This window comes from Sinocyclocheilus grahami, unplaced genomic scaffold (assembly GCF_001515645.1).
Source record: "Sinocyclocheilus grahami isolate Dianchi unplaced genomic scaffold, SAMN03320097.WGS_v1.1 scaffold625.1, whole genome shotgun sequence".
NCBI lineage: Eukaryota > Metazoa > Chordata > Actinopteri > Cypriniformes > Cyprinidae > Sinocyclocheilus > Sinocyclocheilus grahami.
In genome coordinates, this window is record NW_015505804.1 from 295,544 (window position 1) to 314,846 (window position 19,303).

The following is a 19,303-nucleotide window of genomic DNA, read 5'->3' on the forward strand; positions in this document are numbered from 1 at the left end:
ACACACACACACACACACACACACACACACACACACACACACACAGAGGAAGTGGGAATTAGTCAATGAAATTACAGATGCATTTGAATATGGATTAATATTAAAATTAGTGAACAGAAGGTGCAGAATGGAATTACATCTTAATACATTTATTTTAAACTTAAATTTATAAAATGGTATCTCGGATCCTAAGAATCAAAGAAGCATAACCTACATATATTAATGAAATTGCTGACATTTGTATTGTACCTGCTATATCACACAATTCTGCATCAGTAGCACTAGATAGCGCCTCCTCTAGTTCAGGCTCCAGAGTGACATCTTCCAGGATAGGGTCAACAACTTTGGTCTTAGGAACCCACGCTTTTCCTACATACAAACATTTAAAGACAGAAAGATTTAAATTTAAAGATATACAAAGAGAGGGAAAGAAATAATTTCAAAATAATTTTTCCCCTAAAAACAATTTATTAAATGCGAGTGTGCTTGTTTAATATGAGATGTGATATGTGAATAAAATAAAAAATTTATTTTTGCACATAATTTCCAATGACAAGCTGCAATTTCCTTGTGTTATACAAAAAGCGTAAAATACATACAGTGTACTGTTTGTATTTAGGTTTCATAAAAGGGCTATGAAATTTTTAGCAGTTAGACAAAGTTGTTTGTCATTTTATTTATTGGCATTTCCACTACAAAATGTCAAACACAAAGCTGGAAATGACAGTGTAGTGGCAATGTTTATAACTTTCAAGATAAAAAGACAAAAATGACAGAATTTCTCCCGTGATGTATATACACTGTAGGACATTGTTAGTCCACAAATTACAAACTAATGAGAGTGTGAAAAGAGTTTCTTTTCTAAAAGTTCCAAAAGAGTTCATGGTTCTAAATTGAAGTCACTTCTTACCTCTTTTCTCACCAGTGTAGGGAACAAGATCATCTCGATCTGGATGTTCTTTGGCCTGTTTCTCCAGGTGAGATAGAAGGTCATCTCTCTGGAATGTTCCGGTCGGAGCTTTCTTAGTCTGATCCCTCTGTCTGAATCCTGCCGGCAACAGTGCGTTCTGAGAACAATATCATTCAGAAACATTAGATCTGTCATCAAACGATCATAAAAAGCACACAGAATGTAAAATAGCACATTACATAAAAGATAAACTTGCCATATCTTAAATTACCATAGATTCTTAATACCATCACTGTATATGGTACAGTCACAGGGGCCATCTTCCATCAATTTCCTGTATCAGGCTATATCAGATTTCTGAAGCTTGCACCTAACCCAGGTTTTCTCATTTGCACCTACATACTGAAAAGGCAAACGCCACAAATGCCTCAAATACAGAGAGCAATGATAACATTCTTCTAAGACAGGGCCTATCAGCCGGGGAAGTGTACATACGTGCATGTTAAATGTGATGACAGAATCCAGAACACACAGCATTTCAGAGAGAACTCGGAGAGAACAGAGCTTTATAGGACACCTTAGCATTGTTTATCCTTAGCGCTGATAAAATTGAGCAAATGGAGACTCCGGTTAACTAAAGTGACATTTAAAATCATTAAAGTAGATATTTCCACTACAAAATTTACAGCACAATTTAGTGTTTCAGGAAAAGACTCGGCTTTGGTAGGGAATGTTTATTTTTGTTACATTTGAGCAGATTAACTTGTTCCAGCACTAGTATTTATGGTAAACTTCTGCACCTCTGGCTGAACATCTGAGTTTGGGAGAAGAAATTCTCTTTTCCCTCTTCTCTGTTGCTGAACATTTATCCTACATCTGTGTCTAAATCTGTCAAGACAGGCTTAGACGCTGGAGTCAAACCAGATTCCTCAAGAGCGAATATAAAACTGTGGTCTGAGTGAGAAAAAGAACAGCAACAAAGGGAACCAAAGCCTTACAAGACTTGCAATTCCCTAAAAACACTACTGCAATACAACTGCACATACTCCAACCATTGTAAAACGACACAGTCTGATCAAGCTGACTTCACCATGATGGTCTAAACTCAGAAACGCCAGTGTGACACGACACAGCCCAGACAAACACAAACCACAGGAATTAAGTGGAACTCTCAAACAAATAATGGCACTGAAACAATGTCCAACATCAAACAAACCACAATAGGCTACAACACAGTCCAAAGCAAAACAATACAGCCCAGTCAAACAAACACCACTATGAAACAACGCAGTAAAGACAAACAAACACTTTGAAACAACACAGAAAGTGGGTTTCTTAAACAAAAATGCCATTGAAGCAACAACACTAAACAAATGATTGTACAACACAGTCCAGGTGAAAAAGCAGGAATTAAGCTGGCTTCTTAAACAATAAATAGCAACACAGTCCAAAGTAAACAACACAATCCAGTCGAACAAACACCACTGTCACAATACAGACATACAAACAAACAAACACATTAAACATAAAACACAGTAAAGCCAAACAAAGTACACTGGGAAATAGCACAGTCCTGACAAACAAACCAAACTACACTGTAAAAAATGACCGTGAATTTAACGGTAAAAGACTGTATAAATGCTACAGTAAAAACCTGTTAAATGGTTAACGGTAAATTCCCCTACTATATACGGTGAAAAACTGTATTGGACATTACATGTATTGGACATAAATTTATGTATTGGACATAAATTTTACAGTAGTATACCGTTTTTGGAAGTGAAAAAGACCGTATAATTTACAGTGAATAACCGTAAATTGACATTCCCAGAATTCCCTGCGTTACATTTCAAATTTGATGTTTTTTTTGTTGAAATAACGGTTTCTTCTTAGTTTTTTTCTTATCAGTTTTGTATATTAGGGTTGTGTGTTACACCTAATGTTGTTAAATGAATGTTTATTGCATGATTTCAGTTTCATGTGTGTTACCGTGATCGTGTTTGGTGTTTGTGTGACTGAAACTGTGCACCTTCTATACATGTTATTATTTAAAAGCTGCTTGTGATGGGCTTTGGTTCATCAAGTGACTTTCTCATCACCACCTGCATTTGGTGGTTATCAGTGTATTACAAAGGTACAAAACAGATTTCAGTACTTCAAATAGGTTGGTATATTAACATTATATCAGTTAATGAAATTACGGTATTTAACTGTAAAATTAATTTAAAACCATAAAAACCTAAAATGTTGCTACCGTATTTTTTACGGTAAAATTCCGGTAACCACAGCTGCTGGTTTTTTACCGTAAATTTTGCGGAATTTTTTTTACAGTGTAGGTAGCAACAGTCACAAAAAAAAGAAAAGAAAAGAAAAGTTTATTAACCTTTCACATTGCAAAGTATTCAAAGACAACTGAACTTTGAAATGTGTTTCATTTTATGGAGCTCTGAAAGTCGCATTTTTAGATGCGTTTTAAGTGCACTTACATCAGGATCAAGCTCTTCAAGTTCATCTTCAAGTCTCCTGAGTTCTTCTTCACTGAGCTTCTGCAAGAGCTCATCCTCATCCACATCCCGGTACTTGTCCATCTCTTTACGGAACATGGTGAACAAGATAAAATAGAAGAAGTGGACAGAAGAAAAGAAAAAAGACAGGAACAGTCCAGCCGACCAACCACAGCACCTTGGTAAAGACGAGAAACAGATTCATTATTAGGTCTATTCTAAAGAAGGTTCAAAGGATTTTATGCTGAATAATTATGTTCTTCATGATGATCACTATGTCAAGACTATAATTTATGATTTTCTACTATATTTAAGTGGATTAATCGAGACAATTTCAAAGCATATGGGTTATGGAGAGCAGGATAACCACAGGTGTTCTTCATCACATTAACTGAGGACATGCTCTGCTAACATTTAACAACCAGATAACGCACAAATACTTTGTGTTTATATCTGGCTATGCTCGAGTATTTATGACCTAAACTTTTGAATGACTCTTTTCCAAATGTTTTGTTTGAAAAGTTGGCTTATGCTTGCTTATATATATATATACACACACTGTATATATGGATCGTATGATCTTAAAGATTAGATAAATAAAGTCATATATTAATACATCTACATGAAGTCAAACTGAAGGCTGGCATCTGCTTTGGACCAGCTCTATTGTCCTTGGTGAATCCAATAGACAAGGACATTGACCAGCAAACTTCAACACACTATATAATGCTAATTTATTGACTTGAAACCTCTAGTTTAGGTTTCCACAATCAATAAACTAGCTATTATATACACATTTCCGGTTCCTCACACAAACTACTTTTCCACTTGTTAATAAAACTCTCTAAAACAAGTGCCAATAACGATCTATAGAAAAAAGGTGTGTTGCTTCTGATCAGGAAAGACCAGATACATATCTTTTAACATTAGCAAAATAAAGGTCAAAATATATATATCATACATTTAAACCCGCAAGCCTAATTATTATTTCAGATATAGCCTATCATTTTCTCCGAGCGTCATCAGTTCTGTTAATATACATATTTGTATGTTTTATTGCTCTATGCAACGATGAGGAAAACAAAGCGTGTTAGTACCGTAGTATTCTCACTTACTTCAGACAGCGCTTATCCCACACTATATATAGCGCATGTGACAGCTGAATACTTTGACCAGATATGGTTTCTTTTCGGAGCCGCTAATTCACACAAATGCGCAGCTGCCTCAAGCAATGAATGCTCAAGTCCAAGGTTCATAGAAGAACAGCGCTTGACACGGCGGAGAAAAGTCCAAATATTAAAAGCAGTTACTGCTCGAGCCTTCTTTCAACAAGTCTAGCAGTCGGTGTCGATCAAAGAGTTTCTACAAACACGGAGCGCAGAACACGGCCCCGCCCACCGCGCCGACCTACCAATCAAATGATGCCATACCTCAAGCCCACCAATCATGGGATTTCATGGGTCCCACAACTCAAAGCTGCATTTTTAACGATATCAAGTTGCAAAAACAAAAGACAGTCATCCAACTGTCTTAGTATTTTTGTTTAATGCTCTGAACCAAATGTTAACTTGGAAATAAAACAAACCTGAGCACCTGAACACAAATGTTATTTTACAATTAGACCATCTTCCGTTTAGAAAACACACAATAAGATCACAAACAAAGTGCAAAAATCAATGAGTATAAACAATGCAGGCAGTAGTGTCTCACACAATACACACGTGAAAAAAAACTAATTACCAAAATGGCCCCATTGTAAAGACACAGGAAGAGAAGTTGTCCAGGTATTAACGAGTTAATTTGGTAATGTTATAACATTATTATTTATCATAACTGCAAAAACGGGTAAAGAAATCCCTTTTCCATGGCACTCAGAACAATAACTGAAACAATTCTTGAGCATGCATGAATAAAATGACCCACCAAACACATCTAGAGTTAATTCTCTCAAATCCTAGATCAAGGTTTCTGCAGGCTCAAAGTTTCAGCATGGTCCTTGGAAAATCTCAAGCATCTCTGTTGATCTCATCTAAAAACTCCACCATAATGTTGTGGATCCAGATGTCGTTGTCCTCCTGTGTGGTGTCCACTAGGTAGACTGAGATTTTGCGCTCCCAGGGACACTCCCCCTCCTCAACTGACTCGATCTGAGCCACCAGCGGCTTTTTCTCAACATGGTTACGGAACACCATAGAAGCTTCCTCACCCCAGACCCCTTGCTTGACACCTGAAAACAAGCATTTCACATGCAAATCAGAAGCTTTCACAGATATAGGGCTGGGCGATACATCAAATATTTACAATATATTTGATATTTTTATTGACAACATAAAACTGGCTCAGTATTGTGAATATCTCGATTTTAATATTTGTATTTGGTTAAGCATACTGAAGACTAGGCAAGCAAACTTTGTGTCACAATTAGATACTTAAATTATATATAAATTGAATCGGTTCAGAATCAGTTGTTGATTGAAATCCCTGTGTGGAATTTCGAATGCTCTAAAAAAGTATTAGAAAAAAAAAATGCAGGGAAATAGTACTCTTTATTATTTTTAATGTGTTATACTGGTGCATATATAAATATAGCAAAATATTGTTTTAGTTAGTATTCTTTTAGAAAAAAAAGGCTTGTCTTAGCTTTTTTTACTGTACTTGCTTTAAACATTTTGAATCTACTTGCCAACAATGGGCGTTTCGCTGAAATATATAGCTACTTTGAAAGACAAATCACCCTTTAAGTCATTTCAGAGCAAAGATGTACACAGGGATTAAAGTTCCGTCGCTACGACGGATTTCCGTCAGTTCATAAAGACACTGCGTTCCAAACGGGATATATCCCCGCCCGAAGGGCACTTCGGAGTGAAAACAATCATGGCCGCCATATTGAAGGGTCGTTCCAAACCGAAGTGCTCAAAACTGGCCACTTCAAAGGGCCCTTCGGAATGTGCCCTTTCGAAGGACACAACTGATGGACACTTCGGGCTCCCATGAACCTTTGCACAGATTCTTTGCATGATGACGGCACCTCCGTGTGGGCACGTGATTATGACGCAGAAGGGCACTTCAAGAAACAGTTGTTTGGCCCCCTACACCCTTCAAAGCTCTCACTCTGGAGGGTAAACCCTTTGGAAGGGATTAGGGCATAGGGATGTGCCCTTCCGAATGAAACGCAGGGACAGTCACTTGCTTCATTCCTAAATGATTCAGCCGTTCGAACGAATCAATTGAATGAATGATTCAGTGATAAAATTGATTTCATATGATTGGTAACTTATTTGTTTTAAATAGAAATGTTAAAAATATTATAAACACATTTTTGAATTTGACAGATGAAAATTATGCCATTACAAAGGTAAAAAGAAAATACTCCTGTAAGTCACTTTAAGGAGTCAAATGAAAGGAAAGCTAATTTTTGATCAGAATTTTTGATTATTGATCAGAAGGTCAGATCGCACAGTGCTCCTAAATTTTTTAATTAGGAGGACAAGCGCTCCTAATTACAAGAAGAAAAAACTGCTCTTAAACTGGGTGTGTGTGTGTGACTGGTATGGCTGAGGAATGGGGTTTGGTCGAAGAATTTTTTTTTACAATAAGTAGTAGAATAAGACAAATAAGTTACCAATCATATGAAATTAGCATTAATAAATTAATTTCTACTACAGAGGTGGCACAGAAGAACACAAAAGTGAGCAAATTTTTGATCAGAATTTTTGATTATTGATCAGAAGGTCAGATCGCACAGTGCTCCTAAATTTTTTAATTAGGAGGACAAGCGCTCCTAATTACAAGAAGAAAAAACTGCTCTTAAACTGGGTGTGTGTGTGTGACTGGTATGGCTGAGGAATGGGGTTTGGTCGAAGAACTTTTTTTTACAATAAGTAGTAGAATAAGACAAATAAGTTACCAATCATATGAAATTAGCATTAATAAATTAATTTCTACTACAGAGGTGGCACAGAAGAACACAAAAGTGGCTTGTCGGTACCATTTTAACCGTTTAATGAGGTTTCTACAGAGGTGGCACAGAAGAACACAAAAGTGGCTTGTAGGTACATTTTCAGACGTTTAATGAGGCTCAGAGGTAGCATGAGTGCAATTAAATTCATAAATTCATGTGGAGATTAATGTTTTAAATATAACATTTTGAATACAGAAATAGGATTTAAATAACTGAAATTATACGCTTAAAAATGAAACTAAATCTGCCAGCAGGTGGCGGCAAGTCACTGATTTTATTACTGAATCATTCGTTCAACCAGCTGAATCATTCAGGAATGAAGCAAGTGACTGTCTTTATGAACTGAAGTAAATCCGTCATAGCGAAACTTTAATCCCTGTGTGCATCAAATATTAGTAAAAGGCTGAAAAATAACCGACAATTTTGTTTTAGCTTCAATTGGCTCCTGCTTGTCTCTTACCAGCCAATTGAGCAGAAATTCCCTGAAACGGCAGCTGCCTGAACTCATCGATGAGTGGTTGGAGCTGGGAGTAGTTGATCAACTCGTACTTCCCATAATCCAACTCGTACACAGAGACCAATTCATTGGTCAAGACGCCCTTTACCAAAACACGATGCCAACTATAAATAAAGAGAGAGGTGAAGACAAAAGAAGAGTGAAAAAAAAGACAGAAAAAGATTTAGTTGCAAAGAAGGGTGAGGAAGTATAATCCTCATATGCCATTCATATCTCACTTGTTGTCGATCTTGGCAGCGTAGACGTTATTCTTCTGGATGTTGATTTGGATTACTTCCTGTTTGTTGTAGAACAGGATCATCTCTCCCATCAGCACCACCAGCTTGTACAAATCCTGCCATGGCTGCAGCACGAAGTGTCCAGGGTGGCATGCAACTGACACAAACACATCCACGTTTTGCCCGACTAGTGGTAAGTCCAGCGGAGGGGGCAGTGTGAGGGCATTCAACTGTGCAGGAGATGTATAGGAGCTGTCCCCTGCCTCTGGCAGGATCGGTTCGGAAACCCTGGCGATCTCGCTGAAGTAGACATCCCGCTGCCAGAATGGACAGGAGGCAAGCTGATGGTTAACACTGCTCTGAAGGTCCTGAGCTCCATTACCAGAGAAGAGATAGACGTGCACAGTCCTGGTCTCATCAAGCTTCACTATCTAAACACGACACAAACACCAATAAATGGAAACTTTAGAGTAAGAATATCAAAAATTAAAACACAATTTTCAGTAAGCAATAACGGAATGTGCAAGACCTTCATGCAACTGGGGACTTTGTTGAGGACTGTCTCTCTCAACCACAGAACAGCTTCAGGAGGCCAAACACTCCCATCTGCATTCAGTTCCTCCAGGATACACTTTATAGCCTACAGAGGCAGAAACATTTACTTTCATTCATAAAGACTAATGCCATGCCACAGACCTGATCCAATAATAACACTCACTAAATGGACTAACTAAAAATAGTTATTTGAGAGTTACTGTATTATTCAAAGTCAAACACAAAGTTAAAAGTAAGTGATAAGTGATGAGCTTGAATGACTGAGACGTCTGCATGTGTACCTGAGGAGGTATGGTGATGAGCTCTTTGAGGTAAATTGGCGGGATCTCTCTGAGCTCGCTAACCTCCAGAGAAGCAGGAAGTCCCAAATCCAAAAACAGGATGTCCAACACTTGACTGCCATGAAGGTTAATGATCTACACACAAATGCCACACATTCATATAAGCAATGAAAATATAAATCACTCTATTTGGAAAGACTTCAGGTATTCTAGAAGACTAGAATGATTCTAGAATGACGGAAGTACATCTACATAGGGAAAAAAAGACATTTGACTATTTTGATATATTGCACAGCCTCAGTCTTCACTGAAAAAATGGCAATTTAAATGTGTGGAGAGTTAGAACATGACATGAGTGATGAAGGGAAAGTGTAGGCAGTCTTCTCACCTCTGCTCTCGCCCATTTGCCTTTGTGTTTAGCTAGACACACTTTCCCGCAGAACGGTTTGGACACCAACAGCTCCCATGTTAACTTAGAAACGCATAAGAGACATTTAATGCTCTCATAATCAATACACCTCCTAACAGAATCATAAAAATCACAGAAGTTAACTCTTTTACCTGAGAGATGAAGTGTGCTTCAATCTTGTCCATGATGTCTTTGAGTTTGGCCTGGCCTCGAGAAGGCAACTGACAGTAAATACTGCCATCAGAGCACACATTTGTCACAAACACATTTGTGTATACACTGTTCACCTGAAGAGATGGGGGGGAATTCATTTATTAATTTGTATAAATTTTCTCAAAGTCTAACAAAATATGCAGCAATTTAATAATCATGTGATTTTATTTAATTCTGATTGACCTGTAAAGGATTCTCCATGGACTTATCCTGCAGGGCTTTCAAGCATACAGCATTCACATTCACATCCTCATTCTGAGAAGTGTCATACAGCACAATAAGAGGCGTGTCCTCACGCTCCACAATCTCAGCCAACAGTGTACGACCAACAGCTAATGAGTCCAGAGACTTCAGAACTACCGCATCTGTACTGAATGGCTCCACACCTAACATAAAAAACGTGAATGTGAACACAAAATTACATCACATATTACTCTCTCACATATGGAAGATTACTTTCACCATGGAACAAAAATATAAAAAAGGTCATTGCGATTTTTATCTTACAATCCTAACCTTTTTCTCATTATTCTGAGTTTACATCTCGCAATTTAGTTTTTTTTTCTGCTATGGAATAAAATTAGTTAAATGAAGCTCTTTATCTCACAATTCTGTTTATCACTTGCAATTCTGAAAAAAGAAGTCAGAACTGCAAAATAAAAATACACAATTACCCTTTTTATTAAATTTTTTTATTCTGTGGCAGAAATAAGCTTCCATACTCACATATACACAAGTCTCTCATGAAGATTACCTGCAAGTTGGCATGTGGTTGCCTGGAAGGGAATAGTCAGGAATTGATCCCTCAGCTGTAGTATCTTCTTCCTGCTGACCACTTCAAAGAACCCGTGATCTACGCAGTAGACCTACGAAAAAGGAAAAGTTTGAATTACATCTAATGCAAACTGACTTTATGTTTTATACACAGAAATATATACAGACTCTGATACCTTCACATTGTCCTCTGTGACGTGGTGGACCTGAGCTCTCAGTACTGCATCTTCCTCTATAGCAACTGCCACGAGTTGTCCAATTTTTGGGGAGAGAAGACAAAGTCCAGCTCCAACTGTACTATAGAATTGTAGCATGGCCTCCTCCAACACCTCCAAAGCTTTAGAGTACACTTCCCCCACAAACCTAAAAAACAAGTCACCATCATGAATCCACAACCTTAAATAGTTCAAACGATACATAACTAGAGATGCATCTTGTATCTAATAGTATTGGTTTTGTGAGTCTTACCTGAGAACAATATTGTCTGTGCTGCTGACCTCCATCACCAAAACAGATAGGAACTCTGTTGTTGGGATGATCAGAGGAGGTACATGGTTGCCGGTGCAGGGCATAACCAGTGGTTGTGGGCGAGGACGGGGCTGTGCCTGCACCTGGCATGGTAATGCGTACAGTATGGCTCTCTTTCGATTGTCCTGCATGGGGTACTCAACCATACAGGTATCTGCCAACAGAGACAGATCCTCCAACACATACTGTGGAAACACACACCTGAGAGACAAGACAGACATTTTTTATTTTTTTTTTTAAACACGGTGCTACTCTCTCTCATATAATACAAATTACCTATAAAAAATAAATAAATAAATAAACATGTTTAAAAGCATGCCCGTCACAACAGTGTATTCATTAAGTGTGCATTCATTAATCATAAGTACATTATGATTAATTGATTGATTTCTATCTTGATTTATTTTTGTTTGGACAGCCAAAAATAATATTTTTATTTTTTTTTAAATCTAAATTTTGGTATTTTGATGATAACTGGACTTCACTTGCTGAATTACATTCAATATAATGAAGTTATATTTCGGTTTGAAATGTCCATTGCATACTAAAAACGTTTACAGTATAGCATCCTACCCAAAGGCCTCCTGGAAAAGTTGTGGAAGTGCATGAGCCCACAGGCCATGGCTGTATTTATTGAGCAGCTGACGCAGCTTCTGCTTGATCTCTGGAGTCAGAAGCTGGTGAGAAGGCGGAGTGGAAGGAGGGGTGATGAGCAAGGGAGGGTGAGCTTTAGGTGTTTCAGGGAGAGTGAAATCCAGCTTAGTGGAATTGGGTGATGTCGGGCTCAAGGGTGTCAGGGATTTCTGGGTTGAAGGAGGAATGTTAATGGCAAGAGTTCTGAGGATGCGGGTGGTTTGCTGGGCAGGTGTTGGCTGTTTTGCATTAGGAGACCGCTTGCATGGAGATACAGCAGGAACAGTTCTTGGTTTTGGGGCAGGTTCCAAGACAGGATAAACCAGGCGGTCAACTATGTTATTGCTGCCTGGCTTTTCAACCTAAGGACAGCAGTGAGATAGAAAACAAAAAGGATCCTATATTATATACTGTAACAGTCACCAACTTTATTACATAAAAGAATAATTCACCCAAAAGTGTACATTGTAATTTATTCATCCTTGTGTCATTCCTGTATGGCCCATTCAGCTGTAAAACAAAATATATGATATTTTTAGAAAGTTATTTTCTATAAAATTATGGCTCATATAGTGACCATGGCACACCACAAAGATATACCATAATACTGACACAGCATTATTTTAATATTATTTATATACATTTAAATATACTATTATGGTTTTTAGTAATAGCTTTTTTTTATATTTAAATTTTTTTTCATTCCAATTTAATTTTGTTTTCATTTTTAGTCATTTGTTTTAGTTTTTTTATATATAACTATTTAGGTTTATTTCTTTTTTAGTTTCATTAATTTCAAGTTAATAATAATCATCTAGTTTTTCATCTATTATTTGTATTTCATTTTATTTATTTTCTTTTTTCCAACTAACAACATTTTTTAATAGTTTTAGTTAATGATAATAACCCCAATCAAGATATTTTTTTAGTTTGAGCGGGTAGATTGATTAATTTTAGTAGTCAGCATATGTTTGTGTATTTTAGTTTCTCACAGTGCAGACGTGCGTCCATGTCTCCACTTCTTTGTGCATGTGGAGCTCTTCCTGGAACATATCCCTATAGAGCTGAGGGATTTTGGACAGCCAGACTCCACTGCAGTACTTCTGCAAAAGCTGTTTGATGCGACCCTGAACCACCTCAACATCAGCACGGTTTACAGGCTTTTGCTGAGCTGAAGAAATAACATCACACTTAAAGTTGATTGAATATAGCAAAAACCAAGAGTTAAGGTATAAACTAGGGATGGGCAGTCCAAGCAAAAATAATATTTGAAAATCGCAGGGTATTATTAGATTATTATTCGAAAATCGCACCCCTCCCCCACATGCACGCACAAACACCCATAAACTGAGAGAGACGGGTTTCACACTTTCGATCTGTATGATAAACTGTTTAATTCAGAAGATAGGCTACCTTAACTCAAGCCATATATTGATTGTAACGTGCTGTAACATATTAATATAATAAACACAACTGAATGACGGCACTTATTAACATGACAGTCCGTCAATTAGCATAAATGAACTGCTCATAAGGCTAGCAATTCAAAAAATGGAACCCCTAAAGGGAATAGATACAAGATGGGAGGAAAAATATACTTCAATATCTTCTGTCGCAATTATATCGTTGGGTAATTACACTGTATATAAACTGCGGGCATCAGGGAGCCATTATTTAAATCACTTTTGAACGCACACTTGTTTTTTACTTTCACTTTCGAGATTTGCGATCACACGTACGGAGCAGCACTCTGCAGTACTTACCACACATTTTACAAGATTACATGTTTGTCAGTGGTGCTCAGTCAGGATCTGCAAATCATTCGCCATCATCCTATCAGTCATCTCTCCTTACTCTGTTTATGTGGTAAGCGAAATGTTATGTACTGTGATGTAACAGGCTACCGCTAGCAAGCGGCTAACCATGTCCCTTTAGTGGCTCCGTAGAACGCGTTATTTGTTTTCCGCGCCTTTCTGATACGGATTCAGCCACACCTCTAACCCAGTTGGGGGTGTTTGTGGTCCGCACAGAACTCTTATTTGACATCGTCCCAAGTTACTGTAACCGATTTCTATAATTAAATCAACTAATCAAATATTCGAAAATCGTGACCCCATCCCTAGTATAAACAAGCTAAACCACAGTTGTATGATTTCAACATCCCCACCACTAAGCTTCTGACAACTCTTACAATCTTTATTTAAAATCTGCAAGTTGGAAAGTTTGATGACGTTTAATGTCCCAACAGCCTCTTAAGTCCCATTTAGTCACCTGTTAAAGACATTTAAAAGCTTAAAACGATGGAACCAAAAAGGCAAAAAAAAAAAATTTCCCGGGTTTTAGGACTCATTCTAAATAAAATATTGTTGCTCATCTGACTTTGCCATTGTCATGAGGACAAGCTGAAGGAGAAAAAAGAATGCCAAAATGTGAAATTTACCTGGTGTTCCACTGGTCTTATAAGGCTGAGTCTTTATATCCGTATTGAACTTGCTGGGTACAAATGTATTCCCCTGTAATCTAAAAAAACAATTAAAAAGCTTAAAACGATGGAACCAAAAAGGCAAAAAAAAAAAAAGGACTTTTTAGGACTCATTCTAAATAAAATATTGTGTCTGATCTGACTTTGCCATTGTCATGAGGACAAGCTGAAGGAGAAAAAAGAATGCCAAAATGTGAAATTTACCTGGTGTTCCACTGGTCTTATAAGGCTGAGTCTTTATATCCGTATTGAACTTGCTGGGTACAAATGTATTCCCCTGTAATCTAAAATCACATACAGTGTAAGTGGTGGGATGACTGTTTTAGTGCTCACAAACAATTGTTTTGGCTCATGTCCCTCACCCTGGTGACTTCCTGTTCAGTTGCCGGGTAGGAACCCGGGAGGAGGGGAGGTCAGTACTGTAAAGCTGCCGCTGGTTAGGGTAAAAACTAGATTTGGATGAGGAGCCTTGAGAGGGATGAGTCATGTGGCCCGGTTGCCGCAGAGACAAGCGAGGTTTGACTGAGAAGACCAAAACAGTTAAACCACATCAATAAACAATCACATACCTCGAAGGGCTGCATAACAGTGTGCAGGATGCTCAACAGGCCATGGCAATAGTGTGCAATTGAGACTGACTGGCACAAATCAACTCAACACACATATACAGACAAGCTTGGTGGGCAAAAGCACAGCAATAAAACCTTTAATAAGCTCCCTCTTGGGCACACAACCTAGAATTTCCAATGTCAAAGATTTAATCCCCCTATGCAGATTAATGTGGTTAACATGCTCTTTATAGGCGATGTGTGTTAAAATACTTTCTCAGTTTAATGTGCAGCGACAAGTAAAGAAAGTAATTCACTTATTTGTCGCTTTTGAGAATATCTAAAATACAGGTTTTGCACCTCACACAATTTTTTTGTTCACTGTTCAATTAATAAAAGCAGAATTATGCACAATTTACATTTATTCATTTAGCATATGCTTTTCTCCACAGTTAACCATGCAAATGACATTAAATTGGTCAAATAGTATCCCTTTCACTGGGGCTTTTCGTTTGTCTGTGCGTGTGTTACCGTTATGTGAAAACAGAGATGAAGATTTCGCTCTCATTTGGAAGTTCAGTAATTTAGAGCAGCCGGTCTTCTTCACATTCTTCTGCCGGGCGACCAGCTGTGCGATGTGTGCAGTCTCCTCACACACACCAGCAAAACACGTGACCTACAAACATAAAAATAAAGCCAATCATATTATAGTTCTGGCATGATTTTAAAAAGAGTCATTCATAACTGGACTGATTTCATGTTATAATACCTGAATTAAAATCTTTTTGAATGAGTATTAATGAGATAAGTTTTCTGGCAATTCTAATACAACCATACAAAATCAGAAACTATGAAACCGGTTCACCTTGGTCTTATGAGCCTCAAATAAATAAAACGGTAATACTGTGAAATATTACAATTTAAAATAACTGTTTTCTTTTTTTTTTAAAAATTCAGCAGCCATTAGTTCAGTATCACATGATCCTTCAGATATCATTATAATATGCTGATTTAGTGCTCAATTATTATAAATTATTATTGCCACTCAATTATTTATAATGGTTCCTATTGTTATTCATGCTGAAAACAGTTTATGCTGCTTAATATTTTTGTGGAAATGTGATTTTCAGGATTCTTTAATGAATATAAAGTTCAGAAGAACAACATTAATAAATAAAAGTATTACTGAATTTATTTATTTTAATAAATCACCCTGATAGTTTGAATAGTACAATAATAAGAAATGTTTCTTGAGCAGCAAATCAGCATATTAGAATAACTTATGAAAGATCATGTAACACTGAAGAATTAAGTAATTCTGCTGAAAATTCAGCTTTGCCACCATAGGAATAAATTACATTTTAAAATATATTCAAATACAACAATTATTTTAAACTCTAATAATATTTCCCAATATTAGTTTTTACTGTATTTCTGATCAAAGAAATGCAGCCTTAGAGAGCATAAGAGACTTTTTTCAAATACATAAAAAAAATATTATCCACCAGAACAAAAAGGTATGTGGTGTATCAACAGATCAGCTGAAAGCATCACCTCTCCAGCACTGGAGCGTTCGAGCCGCACCACACCGGGAATACTGCGCAGAAAACTCTCTAGATTGGCATGTCCAAACTGCCGGTAAGGGATCACCTCTGCTGTCAGAGCCCGGTAATCTCCCTGCAGACGGGCCATGGCCACACCGTGCTTACTGCTCTGAAGAACCGCTCGCAGCATCTTCTTCACCAACTCCATGTCACTCATTCTGCACTCAAACACAAAGACAATCTAATAAAGACACATAACCAGTGTTGGGGAAAGTTACTTTTAAAAGTAATGCATTACAATATTGCGTTACTCCATAAAAAAAGTAACTAATTACGTTACTTAGTTACTTTTTATGGAAAGTAATGCGTTACGTTACTTTTGCGTTACTTTTTCAATCTGGACAGGGCTTGCTTGTTTGTTTTTAAAATAAAAAAGTTATATTTTTGGCAAATATAAAAGCCTTTTCACACCAAAAGTGAAATGAATATGCCTCAGGCTGAAGTGAAAGTACATTTACATCCGTACAGTAGAATGCAGAAGAAGACATTTCAACACACTTCAGCAATAAAAAAAAGACACACAAATGTTCGTCTAGAGTAATTTTTGCTTATTAGTACGGTTGAACTGGATCATCGAAGGTCAGAAGCAAAGACATTGGTTAATAGAATGGGATTAAATACATAAAGGATATTTGTGTTGTTTAACATTTAATTATTGCAGGTTTGCGTCATATTCTGAGTTGCATTATTTTTATTCATTTTGAGGAATACTGAATCTGTTTTTTTTTTTGTGAGTGAGATTAATTAATGCATATTCATATTTATTTTAGAACTACAGTAACATCTTCTGATTTCTCTCACCATGGGGACAGTAGAGCTGTCAGTCAATAAATTGGAAAAAAAAAAAGTAACTCGCGTTACTTATTTGAAAAAGTAACTCAGATATTCTCTTGTAAATTAAAAGTTTAGTTGTTACTGAAAAATGTATGTTCTCCAGTTCTTTTTTTATGTACGAAACCTGCATGAACGCACACAAATTATATTAAAACAACTTATTACGTATATAAACAATGTAAAAGACTTCTCATCTTGGACAAACTTGTTTCTCACGTCTTACGCGTGTTAATGTTATAATACTCTTATCTGAATCCAAAAAACACAACCTACTAAATATTACACTGAAAAACAGACTAATTTTTGGAGTGGGTATCAGTCAAGATAACCATAAACATATCGAAAACATGAGCATTTAATAACTCAAATATCAGAAAGAATACAGGCGGGAAGAGAGGAAGGCTACACTCCATCAGACAGTAACGTTAACTTAATTAGCTAACGGTAACTAAGCATACGAAATAACTGATTTCACTTTATTAATCCGAATCTTTTAGCTTGTAAAGACACTTCTCTTTCCTAAATCATAAAAATCTCTCCATAGCATTATTAAACGAAGTATTGATAATAAAACTCACCTGACTGTTTTTTATCGTCACACCAATTTAGCAGCTCAATATCGCGCGAACACGCATCTGCTACGTCTTACGTCATCTGAAAAAAGGACTGAGGTCAAATGTCAAAAAACGAGTAATTTACTATTCTCTGTTATTTACGTTGCAAATACATAAATAAATACATTCCAAAATCCTTGACCAGACTTGATTAAAGGCCCAGCCATTCCTTAGGATAAAGAGTAGAAAATTGTTCTTCAGCATTTAATATTGTAAACAGCTATTAAAATGGCTAATCTTGCTCTGTAAAGGCGCTGAAGGCAAACAGTGAGAATTCAGGGTGCTGACAGTCATGCGCTCACACCAGCGTCTGACTGACTAAATTGAAAAACTATTCATTAAGGAATCAGTGGAGAAAAAGCTTAAGCTTCAGAAAGAATGGGCCTAGACATGCTGCAGTCACCTCACCTCATAGCTAACAGACAAGAACCAAAAAGCATTCTTTCAATTATTCATCTTGGAGTAACATCATGCTTTAGAATTTCTCACAGTATTATGGGAAGGAGCAAATTTCACTCTTAAAGCGACGTTTTGTTATAGTCTATAATATACGAGGACATTATGAACTATCTCAGCAACATATAAAAATCAATTCACACAGAAATGTATTTTATATATTTACCTCAAATAATGTAAATAATCATTTTAATTATTGAATTAATTGTAACTTTATTTTTGGACATACACCATAAAGTAGGGTGACCATACGTGCCATTTTCCTAGGACGCGTCCTGGCCAGGATTTCTATATTGCCTAAAACATCTAGGTTTTGGCTTTGTTTGCGTGTGCAGACCGATCGGTGTTTGACATCAAAATACCTCGAGAGCATTTTGAAAGCATAAGGAACCGTCTGTATGGTATTTTGATGTCATACAACACCGATCGGTCTGCACACGCAAACAAAGCCAAAACCTAGATGTTTTAGGCAATATAGAAATCCTGGCCAGGACTCGACCTAGGAAAATGGCACGTATGGTCACCCTACCATAAAGTAAAGTTAATTCACCCCCCAAAAAATATTTCACATTCTTTATTACAAAATTGTATTTCACCAATAACACTTTAAAATCAAACAATTCGAATTAGTTTCAGAAGCTCATAAAAAGCATTAAACTCGCATACATTAAATTCAGTCTTTTTGCATTGATGCACACACTTGCTTTTTAGAAAAAGGTACATTCTCATTCTAAAGAACATTTGTGACCCTGGTCTACAAAACCAGTCTTAAGTCGCTGAGGTATATTTATAGCAACAGCCAAAAATACATTGTATGGGTCAAAATTATCGATATTTCTTTTATGCCAAAAATCATTAGGATATTAAATAGAGATCATGTTCCATGAAGATATTTAGTAAATTTCCTCACAAAACCAGTCTTAAGTCGCTGAGGTATATTTATAGCAACAGCCAAAAATGGGTCAAAATTATCGATGTTTCTTTTATGCCAAAAATCATTAGGATATTAAATAAAGATCATGTTCCATGAAGATATTTAGTAAATTTCCTACTGTAAATATATTAAAACTTAATTTTTATTGGTAATATGCATTGCTAAGAACTTCGTTTGGACAATTTTAAAGGCAATTTTCTCAATATTTAGATATTTTTGCACCCTCAGATTCCAGATTTTCAAATAGTTGTCTCTCGGCCAAATATTGTCCTATCCTAACAAACCATACATCAGTGGAAAAGCTTATTTATTCAGCTTTCAGATGATG

At 36.7% G+C, this 19,303-nt stretch overlaps 2 protein-coding genes across 4 annotated transcripts in view; both read right to left on the reverse strand.

Moving 5' to 3' along the window:
• The window catches only part of LOC107557950 (tropomodulin-1), a 20,426-nt gene extending 15,673 nt beyond the window's left edge, over positions 1 to 4,753 (reverse strand). For 2 of the 3 annotated variants that reach the window (XM_016241540.1, XM_016241538.1), the window contains exons 1-4: positions 4,530 to 4,753; positions 3,397 to 3,592; positions 911 to 1,067; positions 250 to 369 (exon numbers count right to left, since the gene is read on the reverse strand). In XM_016241540.1, coding sequence (XP_016097026.1) covers positions 250 to 369; positions 911 to 1,067; positions 3,397 to 3,513 — 394 coding nt within the window. In that variant the 5' untranslated portion in view covers positions 3,514 to 3,592; positions 4,530 to 4,753. The remainder of the gene's footprint in view (positions 1 to 249; positions 370 to 910; positions 1,068 to 3,396; positions 3,593 to 4,529) is intronic. The other variant, XM_016241539.1, reaches the window with a different exon arrangement.
• Positions 4,754 to 4,898: 145 nt separating this feature from the next.
• Positions 4,899 to 17,605, reverse strand: LOC107557954 (tudor domain-containing protein 7A-like). The gene is made up of 18 exons (XM_016241547.1): positions 17,550 to 17,605; positions 16,088 to 16,295; positions 15,065 to 15,209; positions 14,348 to 14,507; positions 14,190 to 14,269; positions 12,496 to 12,674; positions 11,444 to 11,865; positions 10,811 to 11,071; positions 10,519 to 10,705; positions 10,323 to 10,434; positions 9,752 to 9,954; positions 9,508 to 9,642; positions 9,335 to 9,418; positions 8,947 to 9,081; positions 8,640 to 8,750; positions 8,111 to 8,541; positions 7,836 to 7,996; positions 4,899 to 5,641 (listed from the first exon to the last, which is right to left on the reverse strand). The coding sequence occupies exons 2-18, from the start codon at positions 16,292 to 16,294 to the stop codon at positions 5,421 to 5,423; spliced, it is 3,234 nt and encodes a 1,077-aa protein (XP_016097033.1). The 5' UTR covers position 16,295; positions 17,550 to 17,605; the 3' UTR covers positions 4,899 to 5,420.
• Positions 17,606 to 19,303: the final 1,698 nt, after the last annotated feature.

Bases quoted from the DNA above. Each gene is read 5' to 3' on its own strand.
- LOC107557954 (XM_016241547.1), bottom strand. From the start codon at position 16,294: ATGAGTGACATGGAGTTGGTGAAGAAGATGCTGCGAGCGGTTCTTCAG. The intron at 9,643-9,751 runs GTCAATCAGAAT...CCATCTCTTCAG, and splicing joins CCATGGAGAATCCTTTACAG to GTGAACAGTGTATACACAAA. The intron at 7,997-8,110 runs GTGAGATATGAA...CTTTATTTATAG, and splicing joins GCTGCCAAGATCGACAACAA to TTGGCATCGTGTTTTGGTAA.